General features: G+C 30.5%; 2 protein-coding genes across 2 annotated transcripts; one reads left to right on the top strand and one right to left on the bottom strand.

The window, feature by feature from the left end:
• The first annotated feature begins 4,195 nt into the window (after positions 1 to 4,195).
• Positions 4,196 to 9,422, top strand: LOC123889937. Its single transcript, XM_045939461.1, has 8 exons — positions 4,196 to 4,343; positions 4,463 to 4,632; positions 4,984 to 5,046; positions 5,177 to 5,196; positions 5,286 to 5,330; positions 5,919 to 5,980; positions 8,170 to 8,306; positions 8,426 to 9,422. The coding sequence occupies exons 1-8, from the start codon at positions 4,265 to 4,267 to the stop codon at positions 8,531 to 8,533; spliced, it is 684 nt and encodes a 227-aa protein (XP_045795417.1). The 5' UTR covers positions 4,196 to 4,264; the 3' UTR covers positions 8,534 to 9,422.
• A 9,867-nt stretch (positions 9,423 to 19,289) lies between these two features.
• Positions 19,290 to 22,631, bottom strand: LOC123892056 (protein FAR1-RELATED SEQUENCE 6-like). Its single transcript, XM_045941904.1, has 6 exons — positions 22,619 to 22,631; positions 20,251 to 22,415; positions 20,037 to 20,132; positions 19,821 to 19,916; positions 19,567 to 19,623; positions 19,290 to 19,488 (listed from the first exon to the last, which is right to left on the bottom strand). The coding sequence occupies exons 1-6, from the start codon at positions 22,629 to 22,631 to the stop codon at positions 19,450 to 19,452; spliced, it is 2,466 nt and encodes an 821-aa protein (XP_045797860.1). The 3' UTR covers positions 19,290 to 19,449.
• Between the last annotated feature and the right edge of the window lie 206 nt (positions 22,632 to 22,837).

Raw genomic sequence — 22,837 nt, 5'->3', positions numbered from 1 at the left:
AAAAATCCAATTCCAAGTATATAAATAAGCTTTAAGTTTGCTAAGAAGCCATATTTGAAACGAACTATGGAGGTTCCGTAAGTTTAACTCAGTTGGTAGGAACATTGCATTATATATGGGAATGGGAAATGATCCTTAGGGTGCGTTTGATTCGCTAAAAAATAAGGGATTTGACGAGACGACTTCAGTTGTCCTATGTTTGATAGCAAAACTGTTCCTGGACAAACTGAGGGTCAAAGGACTGGACAAAAACCTAAATTTTTGTCCCCCACTGAATAACGAAACAACTTTTTTTCCTCTACACAAATTGTCTAAAATACAAAAATAACTTTATGTCCACCAAACATCGTACAAAGACAAAATTTGTTCAACACCTTAAACTTTGTTCTGTGTTGTTATGTCTTGTACTGTTCTGTCCAGTAGCTATATTTTGCAGATCAAACGAACCCTTAAAAACAATAATTTTTTTAAAAAAAGTAATTTTTTTCATTTTCATTAAACGTATCCAATATATGAATTTTGACTAAAATTATATTGGAGTATTAACATAGTGAAATGAATATTTTGGAGTAATAATATCAGTAACAAGAAAAAGAGGTTTTCACATAATTGAGATATGCTATTGCTAAGTAGGTTATGTTTAATTTCATCTATATTGTTAATTGAGATAGAGGAGTTATCAATAGTTCTTGTGCCAAATATGAATTCATAAATCATTACTTTTATGTTAAAAAATTCAAAAAAATTTGTAGAAGAGGTTCTTATAATATTATAAACATGAATAAAAAAAAAATCGTTCTAAAATGTGAAAGTACATAAGAGTTTATTAAAGAGTAGATCAAAAGTAGTGGTAGAAGATATCTGAGGACCAAAAATTACTAATTTTTTTATTAGGAACTAAAAAACTTATTTTACCTTAAAAAAAATCTCCTTAAAAAAACTCTCTTTAAGCAATTTAAGTGATGAAATGATAAGATACTTTAAAAAATGTTTTTCTAATCGATACTTGTGTTACGAGGAGATTACATTTTTTTTTTTTCCATTCCCTCTCACAGTGTGCATTGTAATTTGAGGGTTGTGACCACAATTGGGCTCCAAGAACATCACTCTCAGCCTTGCTAGTGTAGTTGTTCAGCAATAGAATAAATCAGGATTTTCTTATTTTATTCTGCTAGTACCTCAACTTAAATTTAGGATAAGTTTTTTAACTAGAGAGACATAATATAATAAGTTTTAAGATTAACTTATCATATTTTATTATTTCACCAAATATTAGATTGAGACAAAAAAATATGATAGAATTATATATTCTGTCTCATATCCTACACTCCAAACATAAGCTAACATCTCATACATCACAAAACTCTTAAAGAGTATATTATATATAAAAAAAATGAAATCGAGAATATTATATATAAAAAAAATAAAGGAAGAAAGGATAAAAATAGTAGGTTAAGAAGAGAATCAATTATTATTTTATTTTTTTTACTCAAGAATCAATTATTTTATTCAAATATCAAAATACAAATATCATATATGATTAAGATAATCACTATTAGAAATTTACATCATTTTTGTTCTTCTGGTTCCCATTTAGCCCTTCTGTGAGGAAAATTATCAATATATTGAATAAGTTCATCTGGACTTACGACCCAATAAGCAGTCTGTCTAAATACAGCGTCCTTTTTGGGATTAAATGCAAGGATAGTGCTCTTTAAAGGTTTCCAAGAAACATCACATGACAAAACCTTTGTGTTGTAAACAGTAATGACATGAGTTTGGTGTGATGTTAATACAAAGGTTCCATTATCTCCTCCACAATCAAAGTACACAGATTTTGCATCTATAGGCATTTTACTATGGAAATTAATGTCAACTAATTCAAATTCAAATTTATCACTAACGGTTTGGTTTTCTTGATGCTTTGCATCAATTGAGGCATAAAATTGAACAAACACAAGAGAAAGGAAGAGGGCAACATAGCATTTCACTAACATTTTGAAGTGATTGATTCAAATGTACATTATGAGGCTAATGCCCACACACACATATTTATAAGAATTTAATTTATATGCACCGTCAGTCTAAAGTTATTTTGCACATGCGTCCAATAATATATCGACACATCATGTATGGTAATTAAAAACACATGATGTGTCACATTCATTAAATGATGTGGCAACGCGTCATTGGATGTATGTGCAAAAAAAATTTACACCGACGGTGCATAACAATTAAACTCTATTTATAATCCAATTTTAGTAGATATATTATGTTTAAAATTGATAAACAACAATAATTTTGTCCAAAATGTAATTAATGTTTTCATTTTCATTAAATGTATCCAATATATGAATTTTGGCTTTAGTAAAAAAAAAGAAAGTAATTTGACTAAAAAAGTTATTTTCACTTTAGATATAAAGATTGAATAAAAAACTATTAATATTTTGGAGTAAGAATATCAATAACGTGTCAAAAAAAATTGTGACGCTTAAATATTTTGCTTTGATGGCAACTTCAACATAAAAAACAAAAGAAATGTTATTTAAACATAAAAAGCCAAACAAAAATACAACATCACGGATAATGACATTCAATCTTGATGTTGATAGAATGAGAGAGAAATGAAAAATTCTCACTTTTAAGGTTGGTATTCCTTTAAGGTTTGACTTTAGATACTCTACAAGAGTAATGCTATGGTTACACCAATTAAGACACTCATTTTAACACACTACCTTCTATCGGTCCACATCATCACTTTTTTACGAACAATACAAACGTAACTAGGATCAAAATTAGAGGTATTTTCAGGTTTTTGGGGGACCGTAAGCATATAGGGGGCTTAAAGAGCAATTTCAAAAAGTGATTCTATAAAGTATGTAACGAAATATATTTAAGTAGAAAACTTTGTGTTTGTATAAGGTGATGGCTTCTCTCCCCACCCCCAAGTTTCTCTTTTCGCGCAAAACACACAGAAAATTTCAGAAAATGTTTTTTGAAGTTATTTTTAGTATAATTTTTTTTTTCTTTCGATTTTCTGCACAAAAAGAGAAATTTGGGAGTGGAAAGAGAAATAATCGTATAAGGTATGTTTCTGATCTATTAAAAAACAAAAAAAATATAGAAGATTGATACAAGCGGTTTATTCTAGTTCACGAATGTGGGCTAGTCTAATTAATAGTAGTTGCTTAATTTTCCTATAGGCAAACCATCATTTTGGGAAAGCTTTTTTCGGCACTCTATAAACATCGCGCGTGTCATTTTAGTTTTCTAATTTACCATTCCGCTACTTACATTATGAATATGAGAAATTTGAAGAAAAAACACCTCATCCATAAAATTCAAGATTTTAAACATCGGCTATTTAAGTAGATGTAAGTAACGTTATAAAAAATAAGAAATTTTAGAGAAAAAAACCCCTAACATGAAAATTTCAAGATTTTAAACGTCAACTACTTAAGTAGTGGACAAAACTTAAGTAACGAACATTATGAAAATAAAAAATTTGATTAAAAATAAAACCTAACATGAAACTTTCAAAATTTTAAACCCCAGCTTAAGTAGCAGACATGAATATTTTGGTAACATATGAAAAAGGTGTGGATTTATAGTCATTTTTTCAATCCTCACATTTCAATTCACCTTTTTCTACTTTTTCTCTTCTCTCTATCTAAATCAATGGCTTAATTATTTTTTTACCTAAAGTAACATGAGAAAATCCTCTCTCATAAAAGAGACATTAAGAATACATTTAAAAATAGCGGGTCAAAATCACAAGTTTGTGAAAGTTAGAGAGTCAAATGCAATTTAGCCTACATTTAATTTAAAAGTTATCGCGACAAAACACATCTCACCTGTTCATAGACTAAGTTCAACCGACAAAAAATGCCAAAATTTTTAGGCCGAACGTCGTAACCCGGGTACGAATCCGAGATCTCACAATTATGTGAGTTTTTAGTGGATTTACCACTTCATCTAAGAGAAATAAAATAAAAAATAAAATGATTGTTTGTTATTTTTCGTTCCTTGTGTTCTTCCCTCTATTGTAAAAATAAAATAAACTTTAAATTTGCCTTTGTAATGTAAGTAATAAATACATAACATTACAGATAAAAAATGAATTTCGTTACTATATATAAAAAATAAAATTAAAAATGGTAAATGATTTTCGCTCTATATAAATAAATAAATAAAATCCAACTCCAAGTATATAAATAAGCTTTAAGTTTGCTGAAAAAGCCATAATAGTTGAAAACGAACAACTATGGCGGGAACTGGAAATGATCCGCAGAAACAACTTCTAAGCATAATCCGCAATTTCGCCACCGAGAAATCTCAAGGAGGTACGGTTAGGTTTCCTTCAGAATTTGTTTCTCACAAAAATTAACTGTGAATTTCTAATTGCTTCAATTTTCTCGCATTTCAAACAATGTTTCTGATTTCTTTCCTTGAAATTGCGAAGAACGAAGAGTAGTTACTCTGAGAAAGCAATTCGAAACACTTAAATCAGAATTAAGCGATGCTAATGCGGAACTTGAGAAATCCAAACGCTGTAAAGAACTTGTTGAACAGGAACTTAAAGGATTTGAACTTCATTTGTTTTTGAGTGAAGCTTCGGTTCAAACCCTAGAGGTTAGTTAATTCAATTGTTAGTTATAATTTTCTAGGTCTTGTTTGGATAAACAACTTAATTAAGTGTCATAATTGCTAATTCATAAGTTAATTTGTATAACAAAATATAAATAAAACCAATTTTCTATATAAGCTGTTTTTATAAGCTATTAGGAAGAGTTTATAGAAATACATTGAGTTTATATAAATAAAGCCAAATTTCTATATAAGCTGTTTTTATAAGCTGTTCCACAGGCGTTTATTTAAGTAGATAAGTTCAAATATGTCGTTTAGAACATATGCTCATTCAGTTGTTACGGTTTGTTGCTTTAATTATGGATCCGTTGAACATGAAAATGGGATTGAATGCAGGCGAGGGTGTCTCTAATTCAGAATGATATGGCTGTTGTGGAATCTGATTTGGAAACTCTCAAGGTGAATATTCACTCATAAAAGAAAATTACTACATTGTCTTGTTTTTGGAATTTCAATTGTTATGCTATTTAAGTTTCAAATGTCTCATTCAATTATGTATCTTCTGTAAATTGTGCTTTCATGTCCAAAGAATGAAGAATCGACTTTACGGTAATGCCTTGCAACTTTCCCGCGTCATTCATTTTGGAAACAACAAGTCTTTCATGTTTGTTAAGACTTTTTGTCATTTCTTTTTGCAGTGATCAATTCATCCGCAACATGCTTGATCTGAATGCCAAAATAAGGTTCGTCTCGTTCAAGAAAATAATATGCATAGTCTTCCTAATTGAGTCATTGTTCGGCACATAAATGAAATAGCAGTTTTCGCTTTCGAAAATCATATTATATAGTTAGTGTATACAAGGCTTTTATTCTTTTTGTTACCTTCTGAAATCTGAATCAATGTTTCTGATTATATTGGTGAATGGTGGTGTTTTAGAGCATAAAAATTTATATTTTGAGAAATACTAATTTTGCAATTAGATTATATTGTGATGCTGTCTTGTATGTTACAGTAGTAACGTTATACTAGCTTGTCTTTTAATTTGTCTGTTTACTGTGAATATGTTCATTTTTATGGGACAAGTTCTTTGTGGTTGTTATGATATGCGAGAAAATCCTCCCACTATTGCATTTCTGTTGAAATTTGGCCATATAAAAAACTTTACCTTACATGAGACATTCATGGAAATCCTCAATCTTATCTGATGACTTTCATTGAGTATCTTGCTCCTAGTAACTTATTAAATAATCAATATATCAACTTTATAGTGTACCGTTATAACGTCATCTTTCAGAACCTTACAATACTTACTGATCCTCATAAAATACAGGAAATTTCAAGAGAGCATTGTTGCTTGCGACATTGATGCAGTAGAATATGCTGCTTGTGGAGGCTCTGTCATTCTTCCCACTGTTATAGATGATGATTTTCTTCCTATGCTTAATGTTAGTAAAATTACCAGATCACGAGAATGAAAGAACTAGTGGATATTCGTGTTACATGAGGAAACTACTTTTTCTTCTTTTCTTTCATTCCCTTTGGCAAAGTGGATCATAATCCATAATGATGCCTTTGCACTTCAAATTTCTGATAAAAAAAAAAAGGTGTATTTACTCTGTTTGGAGAAGCTTATACAGTATATATTTTCTGTTTCTGATTTTATTGACCTTAACTTGTAGTTTCATTTACTAAATATTAAAATTAAATAACATATCCTAGTTTTATGTTGATCTTTTGCTGCATGTTTGTTAGCACCACAATATTATTGCAGTATCCTGTTAATATATGTGTGTTTGTAACTATGCATTTGAAGTACTGTTGTCATAGCATAACTAGTTCAGCCTGTTAGGTCGAGCAGGTGGCACTGCTAGCTCTGCTTTACCGAGTCTGCTAACAGACACGGTGTGAGTCTTGGTCAGTTTCAGACTTATAGTTAGATGTTACTGTTTTTTTTTTTAAGGTTTCAGAATTAGAACACTCCAGAACCTTTCCTATTAGGTAATTATATAAAACCCTCAACATAATAGAAACAATAGAGTGAAATTAGATTCCCAGGTTTCAAATCTCACTCACTGTCTGTCTCTGTCTTGCTAATTCTCTTATGGTAGCCAGCGAATTTTGTCACAACTGGAGAATCTCATCTGAACTCCTTGGTATAACATGCAGCTCCGGTGAATTCGGTGATCATCTTCATGTAGCAGTCTCATTTCGACTTGAAGAGAAGAACTTCCTAGTTTGGAAGCAGTAAATTGAAGCATTAATTAAAGGCCTTAGACTCATTTTGTTATAAATTAGGACATCTCAATGTGACTCCTTATTGAAGAACATTGTGAATAAGGACAAGTGAACAAACAGTATCTCAAATGGTAGAAGCAAGACCAGTTCCTTTTCTCTTGGCTGCTTTTATCTTTCTTAGTAACAAGGGTGGTTTGTTGTGCCCATTCACGGCAGCGTTTCGAAACAAATTCATCCTTACTGGACCTATGATCCGAGGCCTGAGATTTGATTGAGTGGTTGAAACGATGAATGCTGATCAGCAGCTCCACAAAGGGGGTGGCGTTACTGGCGTACCTGCAAACACTCCAACGATCAAGTAATTAAGCGCCGTGGGTGTGGTTTTTAGGGTTTGAAATAGTGTACCTGCACCATAAGTTAGCTTATATAACAGAGGATTAGGGTTTTAGGACCTCAAAACCCTAAATGGACAGCTTTCTTTTTCATCACACGGTCCTGATTTGACCACTGAACCTGCTTGGGTGTGCTTCTAGGGCGTGTCCATGATATGGTCTGCTCTTATGCTAGTGTCCAGAACGCAAATCATACATTTTTCAACAAAATGACAAATGGCATTGTCAGGAACTGTGAACAAAACTCAGACATACACGGAAAGGAACAATTTTTATTTATTTTTGAACAAGCAGAAAGGAACAAAGTTAATGTGTCAGAATATCTCTATTGACTCACATCTTTAGCAAATGCACAGTGTTTTATAGGATCACTAATCATTCCTTGGGACATTTGAAACTGTGAACTGAACCCAGAAATACAAACAATAGAATTGTTCAGTTATTTCATAAAATGTTGACTTCTTATCATGGTATCTCTTGGTAAGACATCTGAACCAATTTAGATCTCTATTAGCCCGAATTAGTGATGAACCTTAGTTGGGAAGAAAAAGAACAAATATGAGTTCCTTGATGTATGTTTAGAGTGTAAGATCTCCCTCCAAAATCTGATCTTGAGCTACACATGATACCCTTTATCGTCTATCCATATCTCTTTATATCTCTGATTTAGGTTCTGTATATTTTCGAGTAATAATTCATATTTGGTTTGTACTATTTTTCCGAGGTCGTAGGTTTCTTAGTTACTAGTTTCCTGATATGATTATTTATTCATTAATGCTGAGGATTCCTTCAAGGCTCAAGCAGTTCAGTTCTTTCTCTGCATAATTTTATATTAGCTCTGCATGAGGTGCTTATACTCATATTCTTGCTTTACTCTTCTTCTTCTTCTATATTTGAATTTTAACTTTCTTTTTTTCTCATACAGTATTAAGATAGACTTTGAATTTGTTTCAGATCCCGCACCAGTAACTATGAAAGAAAATGACACTGATGCTGCTCTAGGGGCTCTTGAAAGTAGGCTTTCGGAGATACTATCTCAAACAACTAAAGAGGATGCTGAATTCCAAGCCCAACAGGAAATTTATAAGAACGTAAGTTCAAATTCAAATGCTATAAAGTCAAGGTTCTTTGTTTGTCATATTTTAATTTTATATCAACTCTTTTTAATTTTATATTAACTCTTTCTCATGCCGAGGAAAACCTGCTGCAGGTCCAGCGTGAACTGATTGACTGTGAAAGAAAGGTGTCTTTAATGAATATGATAGTCACAGAAAGTAAAGAATTGCAAGATCTCACCATATATCCTTATAAGTATTAAATTGATGCAGTTGTTTTTATAGTCGCATAAGTTACACAACATGAAATCATGAAATAATTTCACTAACAGAGAAGTAGAATCCCAATCACATCAATATACAAATGTAGTAAGACAGGTCCAACACGTAAAAACACTTATCATTTTAATGAGTATGGTTCAATAGCGCATAAATCTTTTTGTTTGATAAGCTGCTCTGTTGGCATGTTTTAGTTTCAATTGTAAGACTAGAAATTAAGGAGAATTTTGATCAATGCAAGAATACAAGCTGGCAAAGTCCAAATGTTTTTTTTTTTTTTTGACATAGGCAAAGTCCAAATGTTCACTACCTAGACTTTTGGCATTCCTAGTTTCATCAAAATAATGAAATCAAACACAAAAAAATAAAAAAATAAAAAAATTAATTTTTTAAGTTTAATTACTATAGAGAAGTATGCTTCTGCTGTATAACCTGGCTAAAATATGTGTCAGTACAACATACATTTGTTTTTAAGATCCTAGTATTTGTTGAATAAAATATCTAACTGGAAACAATTCACTTGGTGCGGAGCTTCAGAACAGATCCATGTGCCCTAGATGTCATCTGGACAATTTGGAGGCTTTAACTGCTTCTCTGCAGGCGAATGGGGAAAACTAATCTCTTGTAAATAGTTTACTTCTTGACCAAACACTTAAAAATGTTGATATCAATGTTCTGTAGTGATATTGAACTTTGTTCATGCTGTGTGGTTTAAATTGAAGAAACCTTCCATTTCAGGCTAAAGACAAATAATAGAAAACAGAAGAAATTGAGAACACCAGGATACTCATTGCTTTTACTTGTATTTGTTTTCTTTTCAGTACATTGCTTTCACTATTGACCAATATAATATCTGTAACATTTGCTTTTCCCATACAGTAATATTTTCTGAGTTGGATATGACTTTCCAATCTAAGTTGCATATTGATTCTCAACAATGATAATACATTTTGGAAATTTGGGAATTGAATTATGCACCATTTTTTTTTTATCATCCATCTTTATTTAACTTTGCAGCCTCTTACTGTCTTTGTTGACAGCAACAGTAATGTCGACTTGATTAGGATATCTTTATAATTTTGTTTCTTGGATAAAAACGATAATTATATAACGACTCTGAAGCACCGATACGCCAAAATGGCTTCCAAACCGTATCCGAATCATATCCATTCGTACACACCAACAGACAGGGAGCCATGCTGGGTTAATACTGTGCAATGCAACAAGTCCTCAATATGTGTCTAAAGTAATAATGCAGAAACAGGACAATGACCACAAAACCCGCTTTCCATCATAAATTGTGAAGTTTCTCTACATGCAAAACCATAATTAATGACAAAGAACAAGTATTCATGCTTCTTTTCTTTGAAAAGAAGATGTTAGTAGTTAGTTGTTAGAATTTAGAAAGGTGGTAGAACCATCAACCTCTTATCTCTAACTTTTGTGCTCCTCCTTCTGAACCACATTATTGCTCTTCAAGCTATTCCATTAGAGTTTAATGGTTCTACCCAAATATGCTTGGAGTGTGGACCATGGTTTTTTTTTTTTTTGACGTAAGTGGACCATGGTATTTTTTTTTTTGATAAATACAACTTGAGGATGTATAATTGCATTATGGAAGAATTCTATGTTACCCAGGGGCGGATCCACATAGAGGCTTATTGTGGCTATAGCCACACTACAATTTTCAATTTTTAATAGGTATATATACATATTTTTTTGTTATTTATTATTGTATATATATGTATAACCATTAATCTTTATCATTACAATGCTTCTGGTTCAGTGGTAAAGAATTGCCTCCCTTACCCAAGTGGCGTGAAAAAAAATTCAGCTATAAAATTTTGTGAAGGTGTTTTTTTCAACCACACCAATATATCATATCTGGATCCGTCTCTGGTTAACCTCTTCCAATCCTTGAACACTTGTACTGTACCTCTGGTGTTCACCGTTGGGTTTAGCAAAAGATTCATAAGCTCAGATTTCACCTCACGAAATTTGCCTCCAACAATTATTCAAAATGCACATTATTCCGAGTCAATTTTTTATATATGGGAAGAAACTTTAGATGTACAAATACAATAAAACAAAATACAATTTCCTACTATTGGAAGTGCATTGTCGAACAAACTATGCCAACTTTTTTTTTTTTATCCTGTCCAGACCCAGTTTTGGGCCAGGGCAGGCAGGGCCCGAGCCCAGGGCCTCCAATTTTTGGGGCCTCAATATTTTTTCCAGGCCCAACAAGTAAGCTGTAGTTAATTAGTGTTTCCACCAAGATGTTTTCTCTGCCGACCCCCCTCATTTTTTTATACCCCCCAAAAATCTAATTTTGCCCCTTGCGGTTTGAAACGTTTTTGCCAAAAAACTTCGGTTTATATTCACCGAAGCCAAATATTAGACCATTTCGGTAACTGCAAACCGAACATTAGCGTTTTCGGTACACAGAAAACGAATGTCAGCTTGTTCGGTACCTGCGAACCGAAATGTGATAGATTTCGGTACGTTGGTCGCTGGAATTAGGCCATTTTCGGTAGCAGTTTCACCGAAATAATTGTTTCGGTACCTGCGAACCGAAATGTCCCAGATTTCGGTACGTGGTTACCGAAATTTATCAGCATGTCATATTATTTCGGTTCGTATAAACCGCAGTACCCCAAGGGCAAAAACGGAAATTCAGGGGTAGAAAAGAATTGAGGGGGGTTGGGAGAGAAAACATCTTCCGCCAAATCATAACACAAAATTATGATTGCTCTAGTGGTTGGTGATTGAGTACCAACTACAAAGGTGTTGTGAGTTCAAATCCCACTTGCGGACTTTTATTTTATTTTAATCCATTTAAAATGAATATTTCAATACTATTTTTAAAATTGTTTGCTTTGTGAGTTTTTTCTATAACTAATAAATATAAATAAAATTACTCTATAACTTATAAATAACTTCACTACTTATAAATAAAATTACACAAATAAATGATTACTTTTTATGTTGTTGATACTATTTTTTTTTGGTACATTGTTGTTGATACTATTTACAATTTAAATAAATGTTGGACTTCGGCCCTCTTTTATACAAAAAATAAAGGCAGAATTACACTGGAGGTCCTTTATCTTATTTATTTGTAACACTTTAGTCCTTTATCTTTTTTTTGTATCATTTAAGTCCTTTATCTTTTATAATGCGCACAAATACATCATTTTTCTCATTTTTTATTAAAAAAATGTTGAGATGTCAATCCACATAGGATAATCTTCTATTTTTTAAATTTATTTTAATTGAAATTAAAAAAATATATATATAAATATATGAAGATTATGAACATGTTCTTCACCATCTTTATCTTCATCATCATCTTCTTCCTTAATACAAAATCAATTTTTACTCAAATATATCTCAAAGTAGCATGAATCTTTGTTTAATGTTCTCCTCAATTTTTTTTAAACTCAAAAATCAAAGTCGTCAAATTCTTAATAGTCCCTAAAAAAAATTTGATGTGAGGTTCACCGAAGATTGAACTCAAAATAGTAAATACCCCAAATTCTCATTTTTGGGTTGTTAATTGTTATGCCTCAATTGTGCTTTTATGATTTTGCATAGTTTAGGACTTTGTTTCTCTCTTAACATCACCTTAAGAATTTTTATCTGACGTCATACTTTGTGCACAAAGAATCGGTAGTTGCACCGTTTTGGTTTTCTACTGTGCATAAAGAATCAAATTACTCTCTGCATACTCTGTGCATAAGAGAATTAAATTCCAGTTTCACCGAGTATATAGTAACACTTTAATAGTTTAAATTTAAAATCAAAATAATTTTTAGGGTTTATTGAGATTTTGGGGATTTTGATTTTTGAGTTTAGAAAGAGATTGAGAGGAACATAAAATAAAGATTCATGCTACTTTGAGATATATTTGAGTAAAAATTGATTTTGGATTAAGGAAGAAAATGATCATGAAGATGAAGATATGAAGATGGGAAGAACATGTTCATAATCTTCATACATTTCTGCATTTTTTTTTTAATTTCAATCAAAATAAATTTAAAAATATAAGATTATCTTATGTGGACTGACATCTCAGCATTTTTTAATAAAAAATGAGAAAAAAGGATGTATTTGTGCACATTATAAAAGATAAAGGACTTAAACGGTAAAAAAAAAAAATTAAAGGACCAAAGTGTTACAAATAAATAAGATAAAGGACATCCAGTGTAATTTTGCCAAAAATAAATAAATATTTTTTTTAATTTTTTTTTATTAGGGGTCCATTTTTATTATTTGTCCTGGACCTCTAAAATCTTGGAACCGGCCCTGATCCTGTCGTAGGTGAAGAAAGATGTTTTGTTCTTAATTTTAATTGTTGAATAATTTTATTTTGAACGATTAATGATAAATTTAAAAGAAAGATTAAAGATTTAGATGATAAAAAATAACTTATTTTAAGGGGAGAAGCTTTATAAAGTAAACCGACATCAATAACGATTTTACAATCAATCCTCTAGGATTTGAAGTAGTACCTAGAAGTTACAAGATTCAACCAAGATACATTTTAACAATGGAGGGTGGGTTGTCCCCGTTCAACCACGCCTTTCTCTGCGATCACATAATAGTGTTGTTTGCATCCATTAATTCGATACTTTTCCAAGGATCACACTTGTAGTCGTTCAAACAACCTCCATTTATGTTTATCAACCAAGTGCAACTTGTGCAGGTGTCACGTTTTGCATCATAAACATCAAGATAATGACGATAGGGGTTTCCAGGCCATGTAAAACTGCAAAAAAATAATGTTCTACCAAAAATATTTGGATTGAAAGAAAACAGGTAACTATAATATAACTTGATTGTGTGAAATCCAAGATCATCATCTTTGGATTTGCAATGAACAGTGATATTTGCGGGACGTGGAGATTCCACTATTCTATGGATAATAGTTACTGTTGCCGGAGGATTAAAAATTGAAGCTTCTCTAAACTCAAATGCAAGTAGTATAATTAGGAGTATTGAAAATTTGAAGGTAGTTGGATTTGGTGTTGCCATTGTTTACGGATAATGCCTACAAGACAAACATCCATCTTAATTTAAAGAGAAATAAAAAACTTTAGTCAACAAATTACCTTCTCAATTAAAGAAAGTTTCTTATAGTCAAAAATAAAATTAAAGAAAGTTTCTTAACTTTGTTAACTTATTAAAATGCAATTATTATTTATACAGTACTATATTTTAACATACTAAAATAGAAATGTCCATTATCATAAAATAAAATACTAATTTAGGAACATAAAAAAAATAAAAAATAGACCAGTCCAGATTTTTAGACAAAATCCAAAATGATGCTTAAACTATTCAATGAGTAATTAATTTTAAAATATTTCCTATTATTTTTCTAATTAGTAATATGACATATTTCTTTTGACCATCAATAATTTCCTTTTGTAGCATCAATGTTTAACTTTAAGGTAATATATGGTTTAAGAAAGAAAATATTCTTTCTAAAAATGCCTTGAATAAATCTATATACATCATCATAAATGTTTTTTTTTTCAATTTTATGAGTTGAGATCCTCTCCATTTCTTATGTTTTAACTCCAATTTTATATATACTAGTATCCGGACCCGTGCCAAGCACGGGTAAAAAATATATTTATAAAAGAGTTAAAAGAAATTTTTCATCTCTATAAATATTTTAAATTTTATTTTTAGTCCCTGTATTCTTTTTAACATATTTTAGTCCTTTAAATTTTTTTGTCACAATATTTGATTCTTGTTTTTAAGTCAACTCATATGCACTCTTTATATTTCTAAAAGAGTTTTTTTATTCATATTTATGTTTATTTTGTTATAAGAATCTCAAAATGATGAAATTTTGAATTTTTTTCACAGTCATATTTATTAAATATATAGAAATCTATCTTGCAAAATTTTAATTGTTTTTAACATGGGATGAGTTAAATATCAATTTTTAAGTTTGTGACGCTTAATTCGTCAAAAAAAAAAATTGGCATTTAAAAATTCATCTTTTGTTAAAAATTTTATCGAAATTCTCCTATTGAAGTTTAGAATTTTTAACAAAAGATGAGTTGACTTAAAAGCAGAGACTAAAAGTCGTTACGAAAAATAAGACACATGAATTGACTTAAAAGCAGAGACTAAAAGTTATTACGAAAAATATTTGAGGACCAAAATTTGTTAAAAAAAAATTATAAAGAGTAAAAATGAAATTTGAGATATTTATAAAAATAAAAAATTTATTTAACTCTTTATAAAATTTGCAATTTTTTAATATAAATTATAAAAGATGTCTTTATAGTCGTAAAAAGTCAATAATGAAAAATTGTAGATAAATAGTGGAATTATCATGAACCTTTAAAGTCAAATTTTCATGTTTTTATTTATGACCACTAAGTAAATTTTCATAAACGATCATTTTAACGTTCGTCAAGTGGAATCATTTTGTCCACATAAGGTGGAGGATATGAGAATTTCAAGTATAACACATGCTAGAGTTATTCGCATCATGTGGCAAAGAAGCGAGAACTTAAAAACTTAATTAGTTGAGTCTAAAATTAATCCCTTACCTTTTGTCAAAAAAAATATAATCAATTTTTGGCTATATTGCACTTTTGGCCCAAGTTTTGCAAAGTTGCAATTTTGGCCCTCTATGTTTCAAAATAGCATTTTTGGTCCCCTATGTTTACCTCATTTTGCAAAAGGTCAATTTTGACCAAGTCAATGCTGATGTGGTAAGTCACTTAAGTGACTCAGCTGCCACATCATCTTTTTTTGTCACTTATAATTTTTTTTTAAAAAAAAGAAAGTAAAGGAACTATAGTATAGTAGAACGACTGTAAAATCTATGCACATAAAAATGGTCCTTCGCTATTAAACAAAATCATTTTGATGTCACTGTAAATTTTGAAGGAAAAAAAGAAGGTTGAAGCTGTAAATTTTTGCAATTAAATATAAGTTAATTAGAGACTTTGATCATAATTTCTTAGGGTGTGTGTGGTTGTGATAAGAAAATGAGAAGAGAGAAATATGTGAGAGAGAGTGTGAGAAGAGAGAAATAGATGAGAAATATAGTAGATTTGATGTATTGATTGGTTTAACAGAAAAAAGAAAAGAAATCGAAGAGAGAGAAGTGTGTTTAATTTTTTAAAAGACCAAAATATCCTTGCATTTTAATTGAGTTTATGTGTAATGCAGGATTTAGATTGCTGTAAATGAAGTTAAACTCTTCTTTCTAAAAATGTCACGGTATAAGCAATGGAAGGGCATTATAAATAATATCATGGGTAAAAATGCATTTGTAAATTAGATGGAAGGGCATTATCTCGAAATGTCACGAGTAAAAATGCGTTTGTAAATTTATTGACTTATAAATAATATATTTTATTTTAAGCTGAAAAATTAAAATTTTAATTGTTAATAGAAGATAATTAATGACAACTACATGAATATTTACAATCTTATATAATTTAATAATAAAAATACCACTTTGTGATAAAAACTAACAGTAAAATTTATGTATAATATCATAGATTTTTTTTAAGAAATATTCCTATAGTTCGTATTTTTTTTATCAAATTTAAATTGTATCATACTTATTGTTTATATTATTCTCCACTAAAAGAATTATAAAGTTGATGGAAAATAATTTCTCTATGGAATATATGGAAGAGGCTTTGAGGTTTCGTAAAAAGGCTTTGAGGTAGATATGAATTACAGGAAAACAATGTTTGTGGATAGAAATATAGACTACAATATATAGGTTATCGTTGAAATTAAAAAAAAGTAGTCTCCCTATTAATATATAACTAAAAATTATATTAATATATGCAGAAGTATAAATATATGTTATCATATAAATTACAATAAAAAAATAGGCCCCTATTGATGTATGTTGTAATTTTTTTATGCTTGTCCAACTCAAATTAGGGTTATATTTCACTTTGATTTCTTGGAAAACACTACCCCTCGAGTGATTTCTATGTAATTGTTTTTCTTTTGGGATTTTAGGCCTCCTTAATATATATAAAAAAATTGTCATCGTATTAATATGAATAAAAATATAGATTTCATAAAAATTACAAAAAAAAAATATGGGTCTTCATATTAATATATATTAATAGATATATAAGTTTTCGTAGAAATTACAAAAAAATAGTCCTTCATATTAACATGAGTAGAAATACAAACTATAATATATATTACAAAAATAGAATAGATCCCGTAATAATGTATGAATCTATAGATTTCTTTATTGTCATAATTAATGCATATTAATTTATTTTGTTGGATGAGAATGCATATTTTTGTAGACTTGTTATTTTCTTTTGTTAAAAAACTATACTATGTGTTTTTCTTTGTGTGCCCAATTTTGTGTTAGTGTAATATTAATACGCTAGCTATATATTATTTCTATATTTGACCTGAGCAATTGAGTGACAATGAAATTTTTTTTTATCGAAATTGGCAGTGAAACTTCTAAATAATATTCCACGTACAAAACAAAAATTTACACACATAAACTTTAATTTTCTTCGTTTAATTACCTTTTTCCGTTTTTTTCTTCATGTTTTCCTTATATAAACTTTTTTTATTTTTTTTGGACACATAAACACTTTTTTCTTCATGTTTCCCTTATATAAACTTTTTGGACAAAATATCCAAATTTCCATGTTACAATTATAAGATCAACCAAAAGTGACAAACACACAAAACTAATTAAATGATAAATCAAATTTCAATCGACTCTATAACATATTCATTTGAACAATAAAAATTGTATTTCAGGTAAACATTTCAAAACTCTAATTAATTCAAATTTAATTACAATAAAATCAATAGTTTATGAATCTTGAAACTGCCAATAAAAAAAAATATTGAAAGTACCAAAAATAAACCTTGAATCATCTGCAAAAAAGAAAAAAGTTGGATCAAATAAATCACATTCAAGTTTTGAAAGAAATTAACAATAAAGATTAACTAACCAAATATAAAAGAATAAAGGAGTATGAGAAATTATATCGCCTTTTCTCCTCTTTGGTGGTCTACTCTAAATAAATAAAAAATAATACGGAAAATAATTCTAACCTAATAAAAAATAAATCAATTTTCTCCTCAATTGCAATTATCTTGATCTTAATTGAGTCATTTCACATTGTTTCTACATATCTGAAAATGAAATATAACAGATGATTAAATCCAATATAAAACATGATATTGACAAAATCATAATAAAAATAAAAAATCGGGAGTAAATACTGATAAAAAAAAATACATCATATATTTGCAAGAAAAATAAGATATGAGAATAAAAAAAAAAAAGAACAGAAAGACATCAAATAATCACATTAATTATTTTCCCTGATTTATGGATGAAATATCTTAAAATTAAAAGTGTAAATAAATATTAACAAATAAATCTGTACAATAGTAGTCATTTTCTAAATTTGTAATTTTGAATTATAAACAAAATCGTATAAAGCTTCTCAATTTTTAAAAGGAAAATGCTTATTCCTACGAAGGATGTTTTCACGATAACAACGAATCCTTTATTTTATATTTTTTTGTTAAGAAACAAACTGCTTAACCTCATCTTTGGTCTTTGCTTATTATCGTCTCAAAGCGCAAAAATTGTGAAATTCAGGAATGGAAGCAACCCACTCATTCTCTCATGATTATTGCGGCCTTTCCTCCATCAACAACCATAACTTCACTGTTCCTTTTCCTTTCTTCAAAACCTAATTTGATATTTATCAACCCAACATATTGATTTTCTTACTCGATTTTTCAAGATCTACAACCATAATTTTTACTCTATGATTAGTTTGATTTCTTGGTAATCTCTGTTCATCTCTCTCTTTTCTGGGTACTACTTTTCTTTACTCTCTTTACCAATTTGGTTTATGAGGCTTTAAGTTTATTTGTTGACATAAATTTTCTTGTAGTTCATTGTTTGTGCTTCATCAGATTCAGTTTGCATTGGTTTTAAAATTGAGTACCCTAATTTATAGAAGAGAAGAAAGGTTGGAGCTTTATGCAAATAGCTCAATTTAAGTCTCCTAGCAAAGTGGACGTGGAAACTTTTGGCAGTGGTTGGGGAGACAGAAGGATTTTCGGTGAAAGCTACTTACCTTATGATGGTTGCAAAGTTTAATAATAATAGTATGCGTGAGCCTCATGAGGAATATGTGTTCAAACACTTGTGGAAATGTGCTGCTCCGTCTAAGGCTTGTGCATTCTCGTGGCAGCTGCTACTTAATTGAATTCAGACCAAGGATAATCTTTGGAAGCAGAGGGTTATTCGGCAACATCAAACTGATTGTGTTCTCTGTGGTGCCATAGCGGAATCGGGGGTCCATTTGTTTCTGCACTGCAACTGTACGGCGACTGTTTGATACCAGATTATTATGCGATGGTTGGGACTTGTAATTTTACTCCCCCCTAATCTGGTCCTGTCTTTTAGTATGTTATTGGGCTGTGCGTATAACAAACGGCAAAAAGAAGGATTGGCGCTGATTTGGAACCTTTTATCTGATCGTATTTTCAATATCGGTTGGAAAGTTTGGAAAGCTTTTGTTCTCTTTTAGGCATAGGCAATATAGGCTAAAGTGTATAGGAATAGTTGCACAATGTTGTTGTATGTGCTGCAACTAATTGTTCATGTGTTGCACAAAATTTGATTATGTTTACATTTGTTATATTTCAATGTTAAATGTATTGAAAATAGCTTCAATGTTTACTCCAAAGTCTTGTATTATTAAATAACAAATCTTTTAGCATCAATAACATCACAATCCTTACAAATGAAATAAGCAAATGAAAACAGAAAAATAAAACTTCATGTCTTTATGATGATGGATGAACCATTCTTCTCATATCTCGATGATTCATGTTTTCATAATGTTGGCGGCTGGTCTTTCATATGGTTTTGTGCCTACAAAAAGAGACAACATGTTGGTCATTTTATACTTAAAAAATTTGATTGTATTTTCACATAATGAAACAATCATACCTGTGAAACTTTAGAACAAGTAGCAGTTTGGTTTATGTTTTGAGAATAATATGAAACCTACAAAATAAATATACTAAATAGTTATATACATGGTGTGTTTTAAAAAAAACTTAATAATTGTATGGTATTAGACTATATATATGTGCAGCAAAGACACATAGCAGTGCACCAATGTTGCACAGTACCTGTCTATTCCTTAATTTGATTTTGGACTTATAAATGAAAATAAATAAATTCTATATCTATATCCACACCTGATCTAATTCACCATTTTGTACTTGATTTGGATTGAAGGGAGCTAAATTGTATACAGTACCATATTCAGTCCTCCATAGATACCTTTGCTCACACTACAAATGTACACGAGAGAGAAAACATAGATGTTATTCATTTGAAAACAAAGTGATATTTGATTTATAATATAAACAAAGAAATAGATATAAATAGAGCATAATATTCTATGTTTACACCTGATATACATCACCATTCTGCTCTTGAGTTGAATCAAATGGAGCTAAGCTATTTATACCACCATTTCCACTACTCAAAAGATCATTATGCTCATGCTATAGATATAAAATACAAAACATAAATAGTCAGTATGCAGTTTCATATGGATTGTTTCAAATTAAAGTTTTTGTATTATTTTTAATGGGAATGAAGAATCAATGTAAGATAAATCACCTCTTCTTGACTTTGGGAATTTTTTCTCTTTTGGCTAGTTTGAGTTTTCTTTTTTGCAAGTTTCTTCTTCACAATTTGATCAACTTTAGCAGCCTTTCTTTTTTCACGAGGACGTCCTTTTCTTCGAGCCTCTACAGGGTCAAGAATGCTAGACACTTGATTTGGAATTGAACCATCTTCTTCTCTAATTCTTGGAGATGACTTTTTACAAGTTAACTCTATTTTCAAGTCCTTGATCCAATCCATAACTTTTAATAATTCTTCTTCGGTCTTTATCTCTGTAGAAGCAACTTCGTAAAAGGCATCACAAGCCTTACCAACACGCTGGAATTCAGCATTTCCAGTCAAGTTATCAAAACCACATTTAATAAGTGTATGTTTTCGCTTTATATCCTTCCTCCACTGTGAAAACATATAACAAGGCGGCACTGACTCTGTTTTACGTGACAATTGAAGCACACAAAGGATGTGTCTACACAAAATACCTTTAAACTCAAATAAGCAACATGTACATTGTAATTCAAAATCTTTCTCATTGAATGACACCTTGAACTCGATGTCTTTCATTTTGTCATATACTTTCTTATTTTCCATCACACTAAATATTGAATTCACACCATCCAATTTCTCAAACAAAGTATTGCAATACATCATAGCAGGAACCTCTAGTTGAAATTCTTTAAATTTTGCATTAGTAAATGCTTTTTGAAATTGAGACTCAAAGCCAAAATGACTTAAACATGGAATTACTTTATTAAATGAATTGAAATCAGCAGTGCTTTCCTTTTCAATCTTATCTTTTAATGCATTGTCATATTGCTCCACAAATTGCTTCAGTGATGTCTTTGAGTTTACATACCCATCAAAAAATGAGTTCATGCTTTCACTTCTTTGTGTGGTTGACATCCCGGCCCAAAATGTGTCCTTCACATACACAGGAACCCAACGGTGCCGCTCATCAAATAACCCTTTCAACCATTCATTATCATGTAGTTCATAAGATTCAACCATTCTTTCCCATTTCTCCATGAAAACACTTTTACTCAATGAATCATAAACAACATCATGCAAAAGTGTTTTAATAGACTCATAATATGTGTGCCTGCCAAACTTTTCTGGAATCTTTTTCATTATATGCCATAAACACCATCGATGATGAGCTTTTGGAAAGACAATTTCAATTGCATTTTTCATTGCTTTATCCTGGTCAGTAATAATGGCATTTGGTGCACGTTGATGCATGCACTCTAGCCACGTTGTAAACAACCAAGTAAAAGTTTTAGCATCCTCATTTGATAATAGCGCACAACCCAACAACACAGATTGACCGTGATGATTTACTCCAACAAAAGGAGCAAAAGGCATGTCATATCTGTTTGTTAAATAAGTGGTGTCAAAGGTTACAGCTTCACCAAAATATTCATATGCAGCCCTACTTCTCGCATCTGCCCAGAATACATTTCTCAAACGACTTTCATCATCGAAATCCATTACATAATAAAACTGATTATTTTGCTTTTGCATTCTAATAAAATAGTTTTGTACTGCATCAGCGTCTCCTGTCCCAAGTCGTAGACGTCTTACCTTATCTATATAATTTCGACAATCTCTTTCTCCAAATGTTAGATTCTCGTACCCGTTTGCTTCAACAACCAGAGACCTAAAATTTCTGCTCACATTGATTCCTGCCTGGTCATTAAGTTCTAATCTCCTTTTTATATGAGACCCCAAATTCTTGTTGCATCTAAAATACCGTGCTTTGGTTGGACTAAGTTCATGATTATGCTCAAGAATAACACTTGAAACAACAACTGTTCCATCCGAGCATATACATGCATTCAGTCTTGCCTTACATTGTGTTTTAGTGATAGGATTTGGTTTCAAAACATTCTTGGGATTGCTCACATACTTTCCTGCACGACTACATGCTAAAGTAAAATATTTTTTTCCTTCATCTCCATTTTTCGAACTTATTTTACTAATTCCAAAACCCATATGTCGAGCATAATTCATATAATACAAGGTAACTTCCTCTTCAGAACTAAATGTCATTGCAGTCCTAGGTGCTTCTTCTTCGCAAACAATATTTGAATCTAACTTATCATCATAAATTTCAGATTCTTTGTTTTCTCTTTCACGAGATGGTGATTTAGATATTTCTTGCACTAATACAATAAATTGTTTAAAGATTAAATTAATCAACCAAACAATTAATCTTAATCAAAAAAAGAAAATCAAACAATTAATAGGTTAAAACTATGAAACACTTATCAATGTTCCATATCGGACACACGTCGGTGTCCGTCATGACACACCGACACAACATTAACACATATAATTACATTGAATTGTATTTTTTAAAAATTACTTAGTGTCGACATGTTCGTTTTGTATTTGAAATCATTCTTCATTGATTAAACAGCAGTAAATTGAAAATATAGCAAAGATGCAGTGACAAATACTTACTTGTTAATCCAGTTGAAGTTGAAATGTAAACAAAATAGAAACTTTTGCTTGAGAGGTGGTGGTTTAGGTTTAGGCGATGTAACCACTGAGTTTAAGCAGAGAATATGAAGCAACAATGGAA

Source organism: Trifolium pratense, linkage group LG6 (assembly GCF_020283565.1).
Source record: "Trifolium pratense cultivar HEN17-A07 linkage group LG6, ARS_RC_1.1, whole genome shotgun sequence".
In the NCBI taxonomy this organism is placed as follows: domain Eukaryota; kingdom Viridiplantae; phylum Streptophyta; class Magnoliopsida; order Fabales; family Fabaceae; genus Trifolium; species Trifolium pratense.
The sequence above is the reverse complement of the archived record's forward strand: the minus strand, read 5'-3'. Positions and strand labels throughout refer to the sequence as shown.

Bases quoted from the DNA above. Each gene is read 5' to 3' on its own strand.
- LOC123892056 (XM_045941904.1), bottom strand. The intron at 19,917-20,036 runs GTGTAAACATAG...GTACATTTGTAG, and splicing joins AGAATGGTGATGTATATCAG to TGTGAGCAAAGGTATCTATG. The intron at 19,489-19,566 runs GTATGATTGTTT...CTCTTTTTGTAG, and splicing joins CTTGTTCTAAAGTTTCACAG to GCACAAAACCATATGAAAGA.
- LOC123889937 (XM_045939461.1), top strand. From the start codon at position 4,265: ATGGCGGGAACTGGAAATGATCCGCAGAAACAACTTCTAAGCATAATC. The intron at 5,197-5,285 runs GTAATGCCTTGC...TTCTTTTTGCAG, and splicing joins AATGAAGAATCGACTTTACG to TGATCAATTCATCCGCAACA. The intron at 5,331-5,918 runs GTTCGTCTCGTT...CATAAAATACAG, and splicing joins GATCTGAATGCCAAAATAAG to GAAATTTCAAGAGAGCATTG.